Consider the following 20,949-nt stretch of genomic DNA (forward strand, 5'->3'; position numbering starts at 1 on the left):
TCTATAGAACGAAAAAATTTTGAGAAATAAAAAGAGTGTTAAAGTACATATGTATATTTCAAAACTAATATTTTTTCAAGAATATCCAACCTTTATTTTTTCTAGCCACTATGCTTTTAATTTGCCCGACAATTGCGTATTCAATCGACAAAGTCAACGCGTGAAATGCTCTTAATGACATTTATCTTGATAGGTGAATAGAGCGTGAAGGATCAATTTTGTGGCTACTTTATCTTTCGTGGTCCGATCTAATTCCACTTGACTTTTTCTCTCTAGAGAACATTAAAAAAACATGGTATATCAAGAAGACTATCGGACTATCTCGAAAAATATGAGGTAATGAATTATGACATAAGTATACGTTGCAATAATAAAATAATAATAACGTGCACTTTGATTCAAAGATTGCAATGCTATATCGATGCAAATGCATCATTAAAAACATTTTATCATGCGTACATAGAATTTCATTGAATACATTAAAATAAATTTAATATTAAAAAAATTTTTTTTATTAATATTTTTTTCTTTTAGAATTTGTTCCACAGAATTATCAAAAGCTGTCATTTTATTAAAAAAATAAAAATAAAAAAGAAAAAAAAACTGACGTATTTCGAAATCGCAAAATCGTCTAGCTTCAATTTTTTTCATTGTTATAAAATAGCAGGAATATTTCGGCTGGACAGAGTTAGTGAATTCCTTTTTGTATAATAAATATATATCATAATAAAATATATTTAGTCATAGAAGACTAATGAATAGAATTTTAATTAATTCGCGAATCGTAATTTATTTAGACCCGAATTAATTTAAACTTACAATTTCTTTGCGGATTTTAGGTGACGCACAGTACAAACGTGCAGTTTTTTCAGACAATAAATTTTAATGTCGGATGTATATCTGTACGTTCTATTATTTATACGACGCGGTTTAGTGAAAATGTTTCGCGAGCGAACAATACATCGCGTCTGGAATCGGCTTTTTAAGCGCGTAGGATGCGCCGAACATTTTCGTATTGACATTGGATTTACCTGTACAAAATGGAATATACAATCGCGCAACGTGAACGGAAAACGTCCAACAAAATGGATGCTCGACGAGATTTATGGGAACTCGATCACCCCGTTGTTGCATGCGTCGATTACAAACTCGTTGCGGCGTCATCAATTTGTTCTGCGCGCGTATAAGATTTATTTCCCTGATAAAAAACATTTACATTCCATTTTTTATCGCGTCAATTTTAATTGTAGCGGTGTATAAAAGCGATGTAAAATAACCCTAGAGGCTTTGTTTGAAAAAAAAAAAAATATATATATATATATATAATATTTCTGATTTTTCTTTCGTTATAGATGTGGACAGAGACGCACACATATACAACGTTACACGAACAATTGTGTCACGTCCGTGGGTCCCAAGCAATTACTTTTAGATAGGAATCATCGTTTGCCAATATGTATTTCTATGCCTATGGTAATTCAATCGTGGGAACGTTCGATTCCATTGACATGTCAGAAACAGCTGATCTCGATTCTATTAAATCGGAGATATCTTAAAATCGGTTTGCGGACAAAATTCGAGGAAAGTTAAGCATGTGTGTGTATGATTTAGACTTATTTTCCCATTTGCGAAAACGTAAAAAAAAATTCAGTTTACATTTTTATACTCGAATGGTATATTAAAAATGCGTTATAAAAAAAGTAAGATTGTAGACTGAAAAAATATTTGTGTAAAATTACATGATTATGCTGGGTTTGTTCTTTTCCGACCCAGAATAATCATGCAATATTGTTACTGAAGATTATAGATTATATGTAATTTTATATATGAAATGTATTCTTATATATATTTTTAGGATTAAAAATATTCCACTGAACATGGAATTACACATATCGGAAATTCTAATAATGTATAAATGCTATAAAATAACGTTATAAATAAAATAGATAAATGTTTATAAAATAAAGTTTTATAATAAAATAACAATAGTAAATTAAAAATTTATTTGATTTTTGCATAAAAATAGTAATTTTATCTATATTTTTACATGAATATTTTCATACTTTAAAAAAATATTACAGTGGGAAAAAATGACAGTGATAGTCAAGTAATTTTTTCAGGGTAGAAGTAATTTCCATGTAAAAGTACATAGATTTTTTTCAGTGTACAATCAAAACAAACAATGAGTTTAAATGCGCGCGTAAATTAATTAGTTTACGTAAAAAATTGAAGCAAGTGTCGCTCGCGAGCCAATTAGTTGCCGGTACTCTGAAACTAAATGCAACTTTCTCGCGAAATACACACTTCACGTAATTCAATTAAGCTGTAGCAGCTTGCAAACTGTCGCTTCGAATGTCCTTGTTTAGTAAGACTTCGCCCCGAGATGCGATGTTAAATTGCAGGTTCGGGTATTCGAACGTGTCCAGGACGTCTCGTCGATCCCTGGACAAATTCGCCAAGTATTCACATCGGGATTCCGGGCTCGAAATGAGACAGAGGGAGAGCCACTTTCTGATATTCAATTCGTTCGATATTCTCAAAGGAAATTGATCGCTCGTTTGCGATATCGGAACGCGAATGGAATTTACTATTGTTCTCTCTAAATTGTTCAAGTGTACTCAATGAGCTTTCGAGGGATTACAATCCGCAATCGGAGGCTCTAGACTCTAGAGGCAACTTCGTGTCGGGTACACACAGACTAGCATATTAACACCTTGGACCGACCACTTGTCATGTCATATACATATTCCATCTCGCGCAAGTGAATATATATATCTCCCACCTCAATCGAGCAAACTTTGGAATACATCTATAATAAATACCACAGATCCTTCCCGTATTTGCGGATTCGTGCTGAATCCTGGAATTATCGAAGTGTAACAATTTATGTTTTCACTGACTAAGAGATATACAGGGTGAAATAAATAAATGCAGATATTATATAAATATTGTATAAAATTATACATTTAAATAGGAGATTATTCTTTGTCAAAAATTAAGGGGGTCTTTTATGCAAATATATATTCCTATATCCCTCCTTCAAAGGAAAAAATTAGGTTTTTATTTTTTTTTCTTAAATTTTAGACAAGTTAAAAAAATGGAATTCAATGGAAATTTTCTACTAGTAAAAAGGATACTTTTTAATGTTTTTTAAATTCTCTCATATCATATGAAACTTGCCATATTCAACTTTTTATTAGAATTTTTTAACGAGCCAGAGTATATGATCATCTAAAAATATAAAAATCTTGTTTTAGAAATGTTTTTATTTCTTTTATTTTTAAAATCGATAGTTTGCAAAAAAAAAAAAAATAAAGTTGAATATTAGACTAAAAAATAGAAAAAATGGAACAAAAGCAAAATTTGAAAAAAATTATAAATTTTTTTTTTTTTAGAAGAGTATATATTAATATGAAAAACCTCTCTGAATTTTTGACAAGGAATCATCTCTAAAATTGTTTCGCACTTATTCAGAATCAGTTTGCATATGCATATGTGATGTGTGTACGATAAATTAATGTTTGTCATCTCAATTAAAAAATTTTAAATTAATTTCTAAACGCCTTAAAGAGACTCTAGACCCCGAGAATGAAATCTGTCAAAGCAATATTTAATCGCGTCCGAGTCTTCGGACCTGTGTAAGGCGGGACAATTATGCTGCGAATAATGGTCCGATATTACATGCAATATTCAAGGCAGCATCTGTATAATGAGACCAGACCCTACACATACGCCTGTGTACGAAACGTGCATGCAATTTGTCATTCTCAGCGCGTGTGTATATATGCACTTACATCGTTCCATCAAAGCGCCGGTACAATGTCACCCTATATATATGTATATCTATATCTTATACACATTTTCATTCAGAAAATATATTATCGCGTCTTCTAGCCGATGCACCCTCAGATCCGTAATCCGATGCAGCCGCATTAAGCGATATCGCTGTCTCCTGCAATTTTACATGATTGATGAGGAAAACTGCGGATAATTGGCTCGCGGTGTCCTTCGATCATACAAGGGAATCCATTTCGCGTGGATATATTTTCCCGTTGAGTTTAGCGCTGGGATCTGATAAAGTAGGCGAGATGAAATAAATCGTGGACGTAAATTAATTAAATCGAAGGGACATAACTTTCTGCATTTCCGGCACGTCGCGTCGCGTCGCTGCAATAAATGACATGATTATGCAATGATTCACAGCGATGCTCTCTGTACGGTTCTATATAAATAGCACAATGATTGAAAATGACGCGCGAAGTTAATGACAGATGACCCGTCCTACATAGATTGAACAAGATATTCAATGGGTCTCGATGTATTGGGCGTTTCATTGGCGAATCCGAAAATCTCGTATGCTCACCGAACATTTTCCGATAATTAGGCTTGCGAGAGAATTCATTCCATTGCATCGGATCATGTAATTCGGGATTTGAGTAATTAGTTTCGGCGAATTCGTTTTCACTGCACGAAATGCGAAAAAAAATGCAATGTACAGTTATAATGGTAGGAAAAAAATTTTCTCTTCATCGATCGAGATAAAATTTTTATAGTATGTCCCGACCTACTCTCTTTAATGGAATTAGTATTATTATCATTGAAAAGCAATGAATAATCATAATAGTTTCAATTTTAAATATAGCAAATCAGTGAAATGCCGCTGAAAGAATCAAAGAAATAGAGATAATGCTTTTCTCAATCGGTGATATTTTTAAATGTATGTTTCATATTTTCTTACTATATTTGATAATTTTATTAAATTTATAGCAATATATCCTGTTAACAAAATATTTTATGAAGATTTTTGTTTGTCTTTTTATATTTATTACATTATAAAAATATAAAAGTAATGTTTTCTCTTATTGAAAAAAAAAACAAATCTCTTTTTTTAATTATTTTTAAATATAATATAATTTTTTTTATATTTCTTTATTAATAAAATAATAAAAATTCTTATATTTTTAAATTATCTTTTTGAAAGTAATTATAATGTATTAATGAGACTTTTGCGACAAAATATAACGTCATATTCAATTGTAATTATTTCAAGAATTTTCGCCATTGATATAATAATAATTAAATTGATATAATATTAATTTTTGCCATTGATTAATAATAATTAAATTGCATAACTTTATAAGCAATTTTAATGCAAATTTAATTTACATTTAAAAAATATATAATTACTTAAAAAATCAAAAACAATGAAAAATCAACTTGTAATAATTAAAAGGTGTTAACTATACACATCTGAAAAAGAAAACAAAACTAAAAACGCAATATTTTTTTCATAAAAAAATATTTACTTTTTTTTATTCTATTTACATTTTTACGTATGATTCTAAATTTGAACACTAGTTATACGTGTTTCGCTTTCAGATATATATGTATGTATCTGTTTTTCCAAAAAAAAAAAAAAACAATCCGAATAAATACAAATTTTTTTAAAAAATTACATATTGCAAACATACAATGTCATTATTGATTTTTCAGTGAAATGTCACTGTCATAAAATTGATGGGACGTAAAATGCAGGAGAGCAAAGTGTGTTTTTACTCAATATCGCTGATCTTCGGCGAAATCTTGTAAAAATCACCACTTTGATCAGCGCTATTTCCCAGTTTAGGAGAACACTTCCGTCGTTATGCAGCCCGACGTTTTATCGGCGTATTTTAATTTTGTTTGTCTAACGCGGCCTGCATCGAATTACTCCGACGGAGGTTCTTAAATTGACTGGAGTATCGCGAAGTTCCCATCCGCTTTTGCATAATACATGTAAATGCAGGCATCATCTCTTGCTCCCTCAACGAGTCTCGGGACACCGTCCCAGTAATCTAGCAAGATGCGAGCGCCTCTTTCTCATAAAACGGGACTCGAGATACCGACTTACGCGTAGCTAGCGTCTGGAATAACGTATAGATATAGTATATACATTGTGTGAGAGAGATGAGAGTTTCCGGTTGAGAGAGAGCGCAAAATCCGAACTCTTAAGTTGTCCCATTTGCGTCCCTCGGGAAAAGCTTGTAAAGCAATCTCTCCTTTTCCGCGCGTTGTAATAGAATTCGATAGAATGACGTTAACCTATTTCTAAGTCTTGTGTCGAAACTCTGAATTCTTCTCAGTGGGAGGAATGTCATTCTCCGGATAAGGAACAATATTAAGCCGCTTCACAAATTTCCTCTCATTATCACAACACAATACTGTCACGATCGTTAAATAGATGCGCGCGTTGTTTGCTGGAAAATCATGTCAACGCGTCCGGTACGCGGACTTCCGGGTCACATCCAATACATTTTCGCCGAGAGACAACCCCGTGTAATTCATATACCTATACGTAGCCCTGGTCGAGATATTTCTGCGGAAATACCACCGTCGAGTCTGTCCGCAACTCTCGCTACAGCTATGAATATATTCGTGCAAATTATTTGGAAGAATGTATATGGCGTTCGGAAAATAAATTTGCAATATAATTATAAATTAGCTAGTTATTTAATGCAATTTAATTGCAATATTTCGATTTAATTTGATTTTTGTAATTTATTTAATTTATTTAATCATCGATATTTTTTTATCGACGATTTTTTTTATTTCATTATTAATTTGTCATCTTCTTTTTTATACAAAATAATGTATTATTTTGATCAAAAGTAGTTTCAGTGTTATAAGTATATTGAAAGAACAATAAAAGCTTACTGAGAGAGAAAAATCAGTTAGTGATAGTGACTGATTTTTCAGAAATCTTATAATAATGCTGTTCAGTGAAATATACTGATAAAAAGTGTAAGAATTAATTAATTATTTTTAAATGAAATTTTTTATCTTATATTCAGTGAAGGTAGAAAATGAGAAGGCTAAGTATTTTGATTTAAAATAAATGTGCTTTCTGAAGACTGCTTAAAGCGGTAATATTTTTCTACTGATTTTATTTAAAAAGAGAGTTATGATATAATAATAACTTACATAATTACAACATACCGAAATTACACGTTGTTAAAAAAATTAAATTTATTGTTTTTTTCTCACAAAAAATATTTAATTTCTTTTCTATTTACATCTCTATGTATACACATGTTCAGATTATTAAATTCAAACATATTTTTATGTTGAAATATTATTTTGCAGTTAGTTTGTGTTTAATAATCACATTTTACTTTTTAAAGCAAATTAAGTTTTATTTTTTTTTTGTATAAAAGATTGACAATTTCTTTATAATTTTTTGACCTGGAAATTATTCGCAAACATCTTTTTAGCAATGAAAATCTATATTCAACAACAAGCAATTACTCCACGTTGTTTGTTTAAAGTTTGTTTATGTTATTATTTTTATATTATGCTGATATTTTTATTGAGTTTAATAATTTTAATAATTTTTTATTGTAATTAAATCATAATTGTTATTTGACAATAATGACAACATAGTTTTGAACAATCGTGAAAATTTTAGAATTTGGAGAAAGAAAGTGATTTGTTTACTAAATATTAAAATATAATATTCTGTATGTTATAATTAAAATACTTACAATAGATAAATAAATTCTTTCGAATAAATTAATAAAACAGTAAAAATGAGTCTAATAATCTGAACACGTCTATACATAATTCTGAATTTGAATACTAGTTATATGTATTTAATTCCAGATATGTGTGAATATTTTTCCAAAAAAAAGGATTTAAAAATCATTTGCGATAAAAATGTTAATCTACGTAATTTCGTATACTGTTGCATTCTTATACATCAGGCTCTCTAAATATTCTCATACTCTAAATATAACGTTGTAAATATAAAAAAAATATAATTTTTAGTAACCTGTATATAAATGTTATAATTTCAAGATTACTTTATCAATAAATTAATGATAAAAGGTTTAAGCTTATATATTAATATAATTCATTCCAAAATAAATAGAACTAAAAATCGTTTGCAAAATTCTTATCAGAATTCTTATCAGGCTCTAAATATAACTCGCTAGACACAAATAACAATCCATTCATCTCAGATCGCGACAGTCAGGATTCGCTCGGGCTTCTGTTCGCAGCATCGAAGCTACTCCAAGTTCAACCTCCACTGCATGGACCATCCGGTGCACCAGATGAGCTGCTCGTCGGGCGGCCCGTCGGTCGCGAGGCTGCGGCAGAACAGCGTCTTCGTGGGTTCGAGCGCGTCGCTGCTGCTGGCCAGCCAGGAGACCCCTAGGCGCGCGAAGAGCGCGTTCGATCTGCAGTCGCTGGTGCACGCCGAGTGCGCGGACGAGGAGGAGCGAGACGGCGACACTCTGCGGACCCTCAGGTGCGTCGGCGAGACGTCGCGGCTGCTGCAACGCGAGCGACGACCCAGCAGCGCCTATCAGTTCGACCGGATGGACGTTCTGGCGAGGCCGACGTTGCAGCAGCGCGAACGGGGAATGAGCATCTGCCAGTTCGACCGGAGCGACGTTCTGGCGAGGCCGGCGTTGCAGCGGGACCGCGGCATGAGCATCTGTCACTTTGACAGGACGGACGTCCTGGCGCGGCCGCAGCGCGAGCGCGGCATGAGCATCTGTCACTTTGACAGAACGGAGGTTCTGGCGCGGCCGCAGCGCGATCGCGGCAACAGCATCTGCCACTTCGACAGGACGGACGTCCTGGCGAGGCCCACCTTCCCGCCGGGCAAGTCCCTGCTGAGGGAGAGACGCGTCAGCGTGTGCAACTTCCTGGAGAGATACGAGGACTCGACCGGTTGTGGGAGGAACCTGCTGCAGCGGGACCGAAGGATGAGCGTGAGTAACGTCGACAAGATCGAGACCCTCGGGAGATCCCTGTCGCCCAGGGATTTTCGCGGTAGCGCCAACAACGCGCTCGACAATCGCCAGGACAGTCTGGCGAGATGTAGCGCGATCAGGGAGAGGAACAGCTCGGTGCATCACTTCGATCGTCCGTCATGTAGCAAAACGCCCGATGTCGTTCTCGGATACAAGGCAACGTGCGTTTAACCCCCGCGAATACGGTTTTTCTCTCTGACTTAACCACCCAGGTAGCAAAGTGACGTCGGACTGACGTCATTTTGACGTTTGGTGACGTCGATTGGTTATTTGAGTGGGTCTCTTCAATGATCTACTTTGGACGAAACTAAAATGACCTCATTGTGACGTTAGCTCATTGGAGAGACCCACCCAAGTAGCAAACTGACGTCATTAGACGTCAATCTGACGTTTTTTTGACGTTTAATGACGTCAGTTTCCTATTTGGTCATTTTGACGTTTGGTGACGTCGGTTGGTTATTTGAGTGGGTCTCTTCATAATGATCTACTTTGGACAAAACTAAAATGACGTTATTGTGACGTTAGCTCACTGGAGAGACCCACCCAAGTAGCAAACTGACGTCATTAGACGTCAATCTGACGTTTAAGGACGTCAGTTTGCTACTTGGGTGGATCTCTCCAGTGATCTACTTTGGACGAAATACGGCTGTGAAAAAATCCTTTGGTTACTCGCTTCGCCTTTCCTTCTCGACATCTTTATCGCCTATATTTCTTGTATTCTTTATGAGAAAGAGTACCCGAGTATATTTCAAGCAACCTTACACTCGAAAACTCTCATCGAAATAGAGTGTGCGGCAACCACTCGTCCTCTCCAACCGGGTGTTGCGGCTTTCGAAATGACGGTTTCTCTCATTTCCTCTTTGTCGCGGTGAACGTCGATTTTGGATCTCTAAAAATCTGGACGCAACATTTTCTGAGGACGAAATTACGCGAACGACAAGAGCTGTTTTTTTCGCGTTGAAATTTTTTCCTCTGTTTTATTTTTGCCGTTTTTTACGCCGCGAGCCACGCACGCAGTAATGAAACCACCTACCGCGCTTCGATTCTAGTCGGCTTCATGAATGATACATGACGGGGATGGATTCACCGAGAATATGGAAACGCCGTTAAATTTTCGTTCGTTGCTCGACGATTCGTTAACGGTACATATTGTCGAGAATTCCGTGCCGAATAATGAAACCGTAGACTTCGAAGGGAAACGTAATAGCCGCGAGTAATACGAGTAATTGTTCCAGAAGCGCAAATACGTGAAATTATCGCGAACGAAATTCTGAAGGTGGTCTGGAATGTTTAATTCGCCTAATGAGTTATATAATTAGTCCTACGGGAGAAATAAGCTTCAAAAATCGATTGATCCATTTTTTCTTCATTTCTCTCTCTCTTTCCCTTTTTGCATCTCTGTTCTTATTCTTGTAGACTTAATTATAATAGACAAAGATTTCCTTCCTTTAGCTTTCTTCTCCTGAAATCTGTCGTAGCAGCGAACCTTAGAGATCACTTTAGTCTCTTCAAAGGTCTCGCATCTTCTCTACTCGTAAACTTATGTATATACAGGCTCTCGCAAATTGTCTGTACACGAAGCAGAGCGGTAATCGCGCGATGGCGCATTTCGATTTGTTCGATCTTGTCAACGTCATCGAGCATCAAACATATACGACGAAAGGAACGACATTGTGCTCAGGGATTATTTAAAAATTCCCTTCGGGAATTATTATAGTCTGTCACTTTGATATTAGAATCGCAGATCAGTTCTTCTTCGCGTAATTTACATGTTAATTGCCGCCAAATTAAGGTAACTTTGTTTTTTATTATACTATTTATAGTTATATTTTTCTCTCATCAAAATTTGTAATAAAATTTTATATATATTTTTCCCAATCAAATGGAATTGAAACTCGCAATTGACGTATAGAGCAGATAATTCTTTTATTAAGTCGAGCTATGAGTTAATTCGTATACAAAGTGTAATTGAACAAACAGATGGAATTCTCTGACTAATTTGGAGACAATTTTTCCTCAGTGAAAATGTCGAGGCACCAATAAATAATTCTCGAAAAATAATTTATAATAAAAATAAAAATAAATTAATAAAAAAAAATTTTTTTTTTTACTGTAATAAAATTTAATTTAGACTTATGGTAGTTAAAAAAAGAACGCTATACATGATGCAAAAATGATTAGATCTCCCTCGACATTTTTGCTGAGAAAAAATCCATATTGATGAGAAATCTGATGGTGACCTTTTCACGCAGTTATATCCTGTATATATTTGGCAGTCAACGTGTTAAACGCCGTTACATAAATACAGAGCCTATTAATCTAGCAGGTATTGAATACAGATTAATACCCGACGTGCATATCTCTGTTAATCGCGCTTTGTAGCCGAATTAATGCGCGAAACTCAATATATATGCTAACGTGTGCGAAATACACACTATATGTATATTTTGTATCGTATTATGTTACGAGCTGATGTTTACGTTCGCAGCGTAACACAGGAGCATTAAAATATCATTGTTGCGTTTAATACGTTCGCGATTCTCTGTCCCTTTCGGTTCTCGCGGAAATGTCACAGTTCTCCGCGATTTAATGCTACTCGTAAAGTACAAAAGCGTTCGTACCATATACATACCTATTTTAATAAAGCCAACGCAATAGAGAAACTAATAATACTCGCCTGTCATATCCACGAATATCCGAGTTACGTACGAAATATATGACGAAACATAATGACATATTTTGAATAAATGATAGATTTACACGAAATATATGCACGAAATATACATACCCATACATACATATACATATGCGCGGGAATTATAATGTCAGATATTTTTGGAGAGCCTACATATTTTGATCTGTCGAGATAAGGACGAGCATTTCACTCTTGACGAGATTACTTACTTAGACTTTTATAGTTTACTCGAGAATATATCGGAGAATATTTATGGATGCAAGAGAGGGTTCTTACTTAGCCGGATTAATAGTATCAAGTGCAAGTGTTTGTAGCAAACGCGAAATTAAGGAGATGATCTCACTTGAATCGCTGATATAAATATTATCTCCTTCAACTTGAAAGTCTGCTAAAAGAGAGTTGAATAAAAGATGTAATATAGTGGGCGTTTTTCGACTTATTAAAAACTATATCGGTTACTCTATATCTCTATCTCTTTCTCTCTTTCTCTGATAATTTAATTAAGATTGTAGCAGCAAAGAGTCATCGTGTAAAAAGGAAAGAAAGCAAGCACGTTTAATTCCAAGCAACGCAGAGGAAAGTCTTCAATGAAGATGCAATTTATATTTATAAATGTGAAAGTATGACTCGCCCTTTGCTGATGTTAATTTGGCCCTGAGATAATTGAAGGAAAAACATGCTTGCGGCAATTTTAATACGTTGTCGTCTGAAACCGATCAATTAAAATGAAAGAAGAGATGATATATCCTTATAAAATAAAATATTTACTATTAAATGCGCGAAAAAAAGAAATAATAACTATTATCTTTATTATTAAATTTTATCGAATAGTTAGCTCCCTCAGATCGAAATTTACTAACAAGGGGACCTTCTAATTAGTCAATAATGAGACGTAGATAATTAACGAGATATATACATACGTAGTCACATTCAGACCAAAAATATAAGCTTTAAATTTTAAGACTACGATATTATATAAAGATTAGTATAAAGAGAACTATTTATATAGATTACGTTAATTTTCGTGACTTCACATTTCGAAACGCGTTCTAATACAATGTTCTTACTTGAAACTTTTGACGACTCATTGTCAGACTGTTCCAATCAAAAGAATTCTAAGGATACGTGTATTTTTCATAGAGATAAGTCCAATAAGTGTTAAGACGTAAAATATAGGTATGCATATTTTTTTCACAAAAATTGCAAAATAATACGTTTAATTTTGTTAAGTCTCTATTTTGACAAGCAGTTCATTTGTTTTAAACATAGAAATTGCCAAATCTTAATTTTAATTGTATAGTAATAATAATAGAAATATTTCTGATGTTGCACTCGAGATTTCTGGAAAATTTCTATTATTATATGTTTTTATGTGCAATATTAATTTTTTATTTTTTTTTATCTATACTATTCTATGCATATGAAAATTTTCAAGAAGGGTACAATATCAAAGCATTACGTATGAATGAGAATAATGCTAGGGCTTTGGTATGAAAGCGTAAATGATATTAAGAAGAATCTCAATTTATCCAGAATGACCGAATAAACGAGATTCGCAATGAAAATGTTTCTATTATACATGTATATGAAATAATGTTAATTTATGTATTATGTATCATTATAATCTGTATTTTGGGCGAATTAATTTTATTTTAATTATGTCATATTTTAAAGAATTTATTGTACGAATATATGATAATTATACTCCGACTAATCGATATACATATATATATATATATATATATATATATATATTTAATCGTCGGCTTTTATTTACTATATTATATGCGTTATAGTTATTCGAACTTTTGTAGCAACTTTTGTAAGTGTGTAACTTTTAGATTGTAGGGAAGGATAATTTTATGAATATGTTACAACGGATATGACTTTTTTACAAATAAACATTATTTGAAACAATATCATGAATAAAGTTTTTTTTCTAAAAAAAATGCCTCTCTCGAAATTCGAACATGAAAGAATTTCCCTCTCGCGTGTCATTAATGAAACAATTTTTAAACGTTGACCACTAATGGGTTAATCCCGCGGATTATTCTATCTCCGTTGTTATTTTCAGAAGAACGCAAAACGAGACACGCTAGAGAGATAAAACGCGCGAACAGTTGATGGGCAAAAATTGCCCGATGGCTATCGTTCGTGATATAAAGCGCGACAATGGAACAGCAGTAATGCACGAGGCTTCGAGGAACCAGCGGCACTTCCGATGACCGGAAATTTTCCTAAAAGCCCTCAATTTCGAAATATCCCGCGCTCTGCACCTATCGCACAATGATTATGAGTTCTCGTTATCCCTAATCTTCCGGATTTTTAAAGAGACACGAACGAAGCAAAGTTGTGCGGAAAAAGCTTTCTTTCTCTCTCTCTTCCATCCAATTATCCAGATTTAAAAATTCAGGAATAAACATTTTTTATATAAGACTACCCTAAAATTATTTTTTTTTACGATTTTTGATTGTAGGATTTTTGTGACCTTATTTTCTTCCTATACCTTACGTAATATTTTATAATTTTACTAATAAGATTTTTTGAAATAGTTTGACCCTTTTTTAGAAATAAAAAATTAGATTTAAAAATTCAGGAATAAACATTTTTCAAAACCATCCCAAAATTATTTTTTTTTTTTTTTACGATTTTTGATCGTAGGATTTTTGTGACCTTATTTTTTTCCTATACCTTACGTAATATTTTATAATTTTACTAATAAGATTTTTTGAAATAGTTTGATCCTTTTTAGAAATAAAAAATTAGTCGAATGTGAGTAATATGAAATTTTATTTTTCCAAATATCAAGTTACATTTTCATTATTTTTATAAAATAATCAAAATTAAATGATAAAAATGATTAGTAAATAAATGAAAATGAATTTGTGGTGAAAAAATTGTATTAGAATATGTTTAAAAATCTTACTTAAGAATTATTCAATTTCTTCTGCCTAATGTAATTTAGAAATGATCCCTTGCGTATTTAATAGCCACTGCTTCATCTTGTATGTTTTATCTCTAACAATTTAAATCTGTGTTACGACGCAGTTAGAATATTGATGCCAAACTGAATGGATTTTAATTTACGTGTAACGGGAGGCTCAACACTGGAAACTGGAGTCATAAGTGAACTATCTCTCCGTATTACACTTATTGTTAGCGTGATATTTCGATATCGATTGCACGTCCACGCCTGGATTACCTTTACGATTGCAGTAAACTATTTGAACGCAAAGGAAACAGACGCCTCAAACTGTATGTGTTTAATACGACCTATCAATATTATCGACGAAACGTCAACATATAGCTAAACGATGCATACAATATAATCTCTCTTTCGTATCTTCAATTCGTCATGCATTTTATTTTATCTTTTATTGCGCGAGAGATATATTCTTCCCTATGTTTATCATTGCAGCAAACAAAACTATAGTTTACCGCGGGTGCGGTTTTCTACCGTCTGCGAAACGCTCGTTATTTCCGCGCGATTCAGCGATTACGATTCTATAAAAGAAAGAACGTGAAAGAGAAATGTTACGTGAACGTTCAAGGTACGAGAACACAGAAATCATTTATTTTATTATATTTTACTTATATATTTATTTTATTATATTTTATTGATATATATTTATTTTATTATATGTTTTATTTGATTCATTTCGACCTATTTGATAAAATGAACAAGGTTAATGGTTAAAAATAAAATAACTGAATAAAAATGATGTAGCCAGAGGAATTTAACGTCTTTTTTCTGCTTTTTTGTTTTAATTAAATTTTAAACTTGAACTTTTCTCATTCGGATGAGAATGTTGGTTGCCCGGAGCCGTTTTATCTAAAAACTTTCATTTATTTATCTCGCGGGAATTTTACGAATATTTCACATTCCGTGCTTGACGAAGATTACACAGACTGTGGCGGTAACATACTGCGTGATTATCATTAGAGTTAACGTTTTCTCGTGAAAATTTCTCCTCGCCGAGCAAAGCTTTATAAGAATTACATAACTTAATTTTGTGCGCAACAAAATAACTAGTAAAAAAAAATCCGCGGTAACTTAGAACCCTTATCTCTCGTTTTACCTTATTTCCTTTTAAAACTGCTTATAAATTGTTTTATTCATTTAGTGCATATACACGTACCTCAGAAATCTCATTAATCACGCGAGTCTTCAATTTATTATCATTATAGCTTGCGAAGAAATGAAAAAAGATATCTCGTGAAGAGATAATCGATTTTTTACAATTATTTCGAAGAAGAATTATTTTCCCAGCTTCTTGGCAGCTGTGTGATTCCCGATGCATCGATGGTTCTGAGTCCCACATAACCTGTAGAAAGGAACTCGCGTGGGTTTAGCAAAATCAGCATCGGCACGTTTCGACTTAAGACTGTTTGTCTTTTCCGACTGTTCTCGGACGAACTGGAAACTAGGACAACTATTTCATTGTGTGGTTTGCCGAGTCAAAAGAGAGTAAAACGAAGCCCTAGGCGCAGCGAGGGCAGATGAACTCGTGAAGAAATGCCGCGAAGAAGTGAAGAAGTCCGCCGGCAGCTATCAAAAGTTTCGTAGAGACATTTGTGACAGAAAACTAACGCTGGAAAGTGTCCCAGAAAATGTGTCCAATTTTTTTGGAAGGTAAGTCACGTTTGTCGTTAAATGTCATGCATTTTATTAAACTTGGCTGCTCTTCTGAAGGAAAAGATGAGAGAACTCTCAAGTATATACAATACTAGTAGAAATTTTTCAATTTCTATTAAACTAACAATAGGATGATATAATATTAATATCTATTCGATATTTTTCGTAGTCATTTATAATTTATATTTTGAAAATTATTATATTACTTCTGTTCTTTTTTTATATAATGTTTTGGATAACACATTTAAAAAATTATTTAGTATAAGGAATTTTGATTTCCTTAGTAAGGTAAAATGCAAGAGTTTTCTTTGCACGCAATATACCAAGTTCTTATTGCAGTAATGTAAATAAATTATAATAGCTACTTATGACTTATGATAAGATATATTCGTGACCTAAATCAGTTTAGTGCAGTCAACGAGCAATAAAATTAAAGTAAGCGTAGGGTTCGTAAAATTTGTATTGTCATGAATAAATACCATAAAGTGGACTTTATTTAATTCGAAGAGATATATAACCCCCCGCGTGCTGTATTATACAATTAAGGCGAGTTAGAGGGAATGATGGAAGGAAACAATCTCAGGCTCTGTTTTTGACAATGAAATAGATATGATTTATGAAGGTCGGACAGTTACGGCGGTGGCGGTGACGGTGAAGTGCCCTCCTTTTAAAGATTATTGAGGATGATTCGATTGAAGGACACGACGTCTCACCTTGACATCATTTCACATCCGATAATGCAAGGGTTTAGTATATCGTTTCCGATATTGTTACATAATATCACAAAATATTTTACAATCAATATAGATTCAAACCAAATCAAGATAGAGAAAGAGGAAATACTGTGATGTAACTGTCAATTATACAGTTGATTAATTATCTTTGTGAGTTTATTATTATATTTTCTTTTTAATTCATATTAAATAAATATATTGTCAATAGAATAATGTAACTGTCAGTTAACAGCTGATTAATGTCAAATAACATTTTTCTGAGTTATGGTTTTCTGTGAGTTAGTATGATTTTAAAAATTTTAGTTTATATAATAACATATATTAAATAATAGAGAATTTTTATTTTAGTTTATATAAATTCTTTCAATGAGTTCAATAATTATTATTTTAAGAAATAACACATTACATTAAAAAAGTATCGAAACTTTATTAGTTGCACTCATCAATTTTGTTTTATATTTTTTATTATATAAAGTTAAATGTATATATTTTGCTATTTTTACGGCTATAAATAGCCTGCACTTTCGCCTCACATTTTTAAACGACAAATTTCTATGACGTTTATTTTTATTCGCGAAAAATTCTGGGCGAGTTTTGCCGAAAAACAAAAAGATATTCGCTTTCGAAAGGGGTTGAAATATATATAGATATTGCTGACAAGAGGATTTCCAGAAAAGAAAGAAAGAGAAAAAATGGACGAACACACCCAACTCAAGGAGGGGCCGAGCTGTTCTCAACAACGTCTTCGCTCGACTTCGGTTCGTTCTTTCTTACGATCTGTAAAAAGACGACGGGATACCACCTGGGACAGGGGTGATGGCCACTTTGCGCACCGAGGACGTAAATTCCCGGGTTACGATGCACGAAATACTTAACTTTCAGTTCTATCTAAGGAGTATAAAATTCTTCGAGTTAAATCTGCGCGACTTCTCTAAGGACGAATTGAAGAGGGACCGATTGTCTACCAGGCTACGTTTTGGCTATAAATATTAAAATCCATCACTCTAAGTGGATATATGTATATATACTCGTGGCTTTATAAATAAGACACCCACGGCCCTTTGCAGCGCTTAATCCTGGTATACGAAATATATTTTCCGACCTAATATAATTTTCTATGATATAGACTCCTTTTTTAATGTCAAATTTATGTTTACTCGCGAACCATAATTTTGAGGCAAAATTCACTATATTGAGTTATGTTAGGCTCTTTTGACGTCATTCAGCGGTTGGTCTCATTAACCTCAGTCCGCTTTAAGTATAGCACTGTATCTATTTAAAGAAAGCGGCGTTGAAACGAGAGAGAAATTAGATAAAAAAAAGATGGATTTTATATAGATATTTTCTGCAGATTCGGAAAGAATTCATAGATATTTAGTTATTAAATTAAAATCGATTTTTTACCAAGAATATATTATAACACTTTAAATTTGATTAACATTTTTGACAATTATCAGCTGATTTCTGTCAAAAAAATGAATTTAAAGTATTATAACATTATTAAAAATATATTATTATTTTAATCAAAAACAATACTTATGAAAATCGACTTAGCACGTCTTTTTTAAAAATAAATAATAATCAAGAGTTGTTAAAGATCTTGTATACTATGCACTTCTCGCGGTCCAAATTAAAAATTTGACGAACGTAAAACTTGTATATATGACTTATTCTTGTTTTACCAAAACTGTTTCATGTAATCGTCATATCGTTATGTTGACTCGTTAGCCACCGAGGCTCCGAATTTCATCAGACAGCTCATTGGCTTCCGGCAGCGAGACTCTTAATTGAGTTGCGGATAATTTTAGAACAGAGATTCTTATCTGCTTCGGCAACTAGTTCCACTTAGAACGAGAATACTACAATAATAATTATATCATTTTCAAGAGCGCAATCAGTTTATCGCACTCCAGAAACATTCAATCCACTTATATTTTTTGACAGAAATCAGCTGACTAAAGTTATAAAAATAAAAATAATACGTTTTAAATAATATATTATAACACTTTAAACTTGATTAATATTTTCGACAGTTGTCAGTTAATTTCTGTCAAAAAATATTAATCACGAATAAGGCATTATTACATATTATTTACAATAAGAAATCAGCTGATTTAAGCATTTAATTTATTAATTACATTTTAAAATAATAATTTGTTTTAAATAATATATAACACTATAAACTCGATTAATATTTTTGACAATTATCAGCTGAATTTTGTCAAAAAAAGATAAATATAAAGTATTATAATATTATTTAAAATATTATCTTAATTAAAAACAATACTTGCGAAACTTGACTTAGCACTAGTATTTAAAAAAAAAAAAAGATATAATAATCAAATATAATTTATAATTATACACTAGATAAACAAAGGCGCGCGCAACGCTAACCGGTGCACTTCATGTGGCTATTAAAATGTTCTGTGTCTCTCTTTATAATTACATACCATACCTCTTATTGAGCTTCCTAAAATAATTTATTGATGCAGATTACACGTAATCAAAATAATATTGGAAATATAAGATGTACAGCATTGTTACTATAAGAATATTTAAATTAGAAAAAACTATTCGTTATTTTATAATTTTCTTTTATTTATATTTACAGAATAAATTATATCACAAATTCGAGAGTAATTGAAAAAAGGCAAATTAAAAAAGTTTTGAATACAATAGTGTATAAATACACTTTTGTATAAATATAATTAAGCTGAATATATATTATGTAAAAACATCTTTATAATTATATAAATGCAGAGCACTAAATTTTTTTTTAATTTTTGGAAGGGAATTACTGCAGTGACTTTTTTTCAATTAACTAATATTAAATACTATATAATATTAGGAAAATTAAAACTAACTTGAGGAAAAATAAAATTTAATAAATTTAAAATGTAAATCGGTGAATTAAAATTATATACCTACATAATAGAAATACGATGACATAAACATAAAATCATGTGCATAATAGGAACTCCGCAAATTGAAATAATATTACGTTTAATCACAAACTGTAAAACTGTCAAACGATTTTTTTTTTATTGGATTGGATCGAAGAAGGGATCCAGCTCTTTCGATTCTTTCTTCTTCGAAGTAAGGTCGCTCGCGCAATTCTGATCTCGGCACATTAGAAGTTATACGACGTGTGAACTTGTAGCCCGTAAATTGCTCGAGCGGATGACAATTCCACCCTCTGCGAATGAACAGAATTATGCCATCGTTTCTGAGTCGACGCGCGAAGTCGGCGAAGAGATCCATCTTCCAAGACCCGCTGGTTCTTTATACCTATCCTGTTAAAAGTTTATGGGGCCGAGAATGCGGAATAGCGTTACAAGGTGCACGTTAACTGGTTTTATGTAATACGCCACGGCGATGAGTAGTGAGTTATGGCCGCCGTTCTGTGAAAAAAATCTTGAGATAGTGTTCACTGATCGCTTCCGTCAGCTTTTCGTGCTGACAAATCTATTGTGGCGCAAAACATTTTGAAAGTTTGACCTTTGCGTACATTTTTTAACAACTTCTGATAAACCTTAGAAAACACTACATTGTACTCTCGGAACACACATTTTTCATGAAAGTTATGAGTTTTTTCTTCGACGTCCCAAATAAACTTTTCTCATCCCGTCAGAAAAAGCAGATAAAGGGATCAGTCACAAAGAGAGCTTTAAAAGGAATCGAGTCTCGTCTAGCGACTGGCTGACTAATGATTGGAATAATTAATGAGGAAAGCGATAAGAAGTCAAACTTTAAAATTACGATTTTCGCATATATTAATATTATACATTCTTGATCGCGAAGCTGCAGCATCAGGAAGATAATTTCCTTTATGTTTTGTTGGATTTAAAAAAAATTAATTTCTGTGGAAAATAATTAGTGCAAAAATAATGTACGCTGTATTAAAAAAAAATTAATTTCTGTGGAAAATAATTAGTGCGAAAATAATGTACGCTTACGTATCTTTGTGTTTTATACAGTGTAACAATGTATAATCCCTTTTAATTATACAGCAGCACGTTGCGCGACTAAATATCATGGGTTAAAAATATGAGAGGGAGATTGTATACAATGTTAATAGATTTAAAT

The 20,949-nt window shown here is 32.8% G+C and overlaps 1 protein-coding gene across 2 annotated transcripts in view; it reads left to right on the forward strand.

Moving 5' to 3' along the window:
• Positions 1–13,410, forward strand: part of LOC114946211 (uncharacterized) — a 43,366-nt gene extending 29,956 nt beyond the window's left edge. For both annotated transcript variants that reach the window (XM_029322651.2, XM_029322652.2), the window contains exon 5: positions 8,037–13,410. In XM_029322651.2, coding sequence (XP_029178484.1) covers positions 8,037–8,969 — 933 coding nt within the window. In that variant the 3' untranslated portion in view covers positions 8,970–13,410. The remainder of the gene's footprint in view (positions 1–8,036) is intronic.
• Positions 13,411–20,949: the final 7,539 nt, after the last annotated feature.

Source organism: Nylanderia fulva, unplaced genomic scaffold (genome assembly GCF_048542155.1).
Source record: "Nylanderia fulva isolate GAGA-0341 unplaced genomic scaffold, ASM4854215v1 Scaffold44, whole genome shotgun sequence".
In the NCBI taxonomy this organism is placed as follows: Eukaryota; Metazoa; Arthropoda; class Insecta; order Hymenoptera; family Formicidae; genus Nylanderia; species Nylanderia fulva.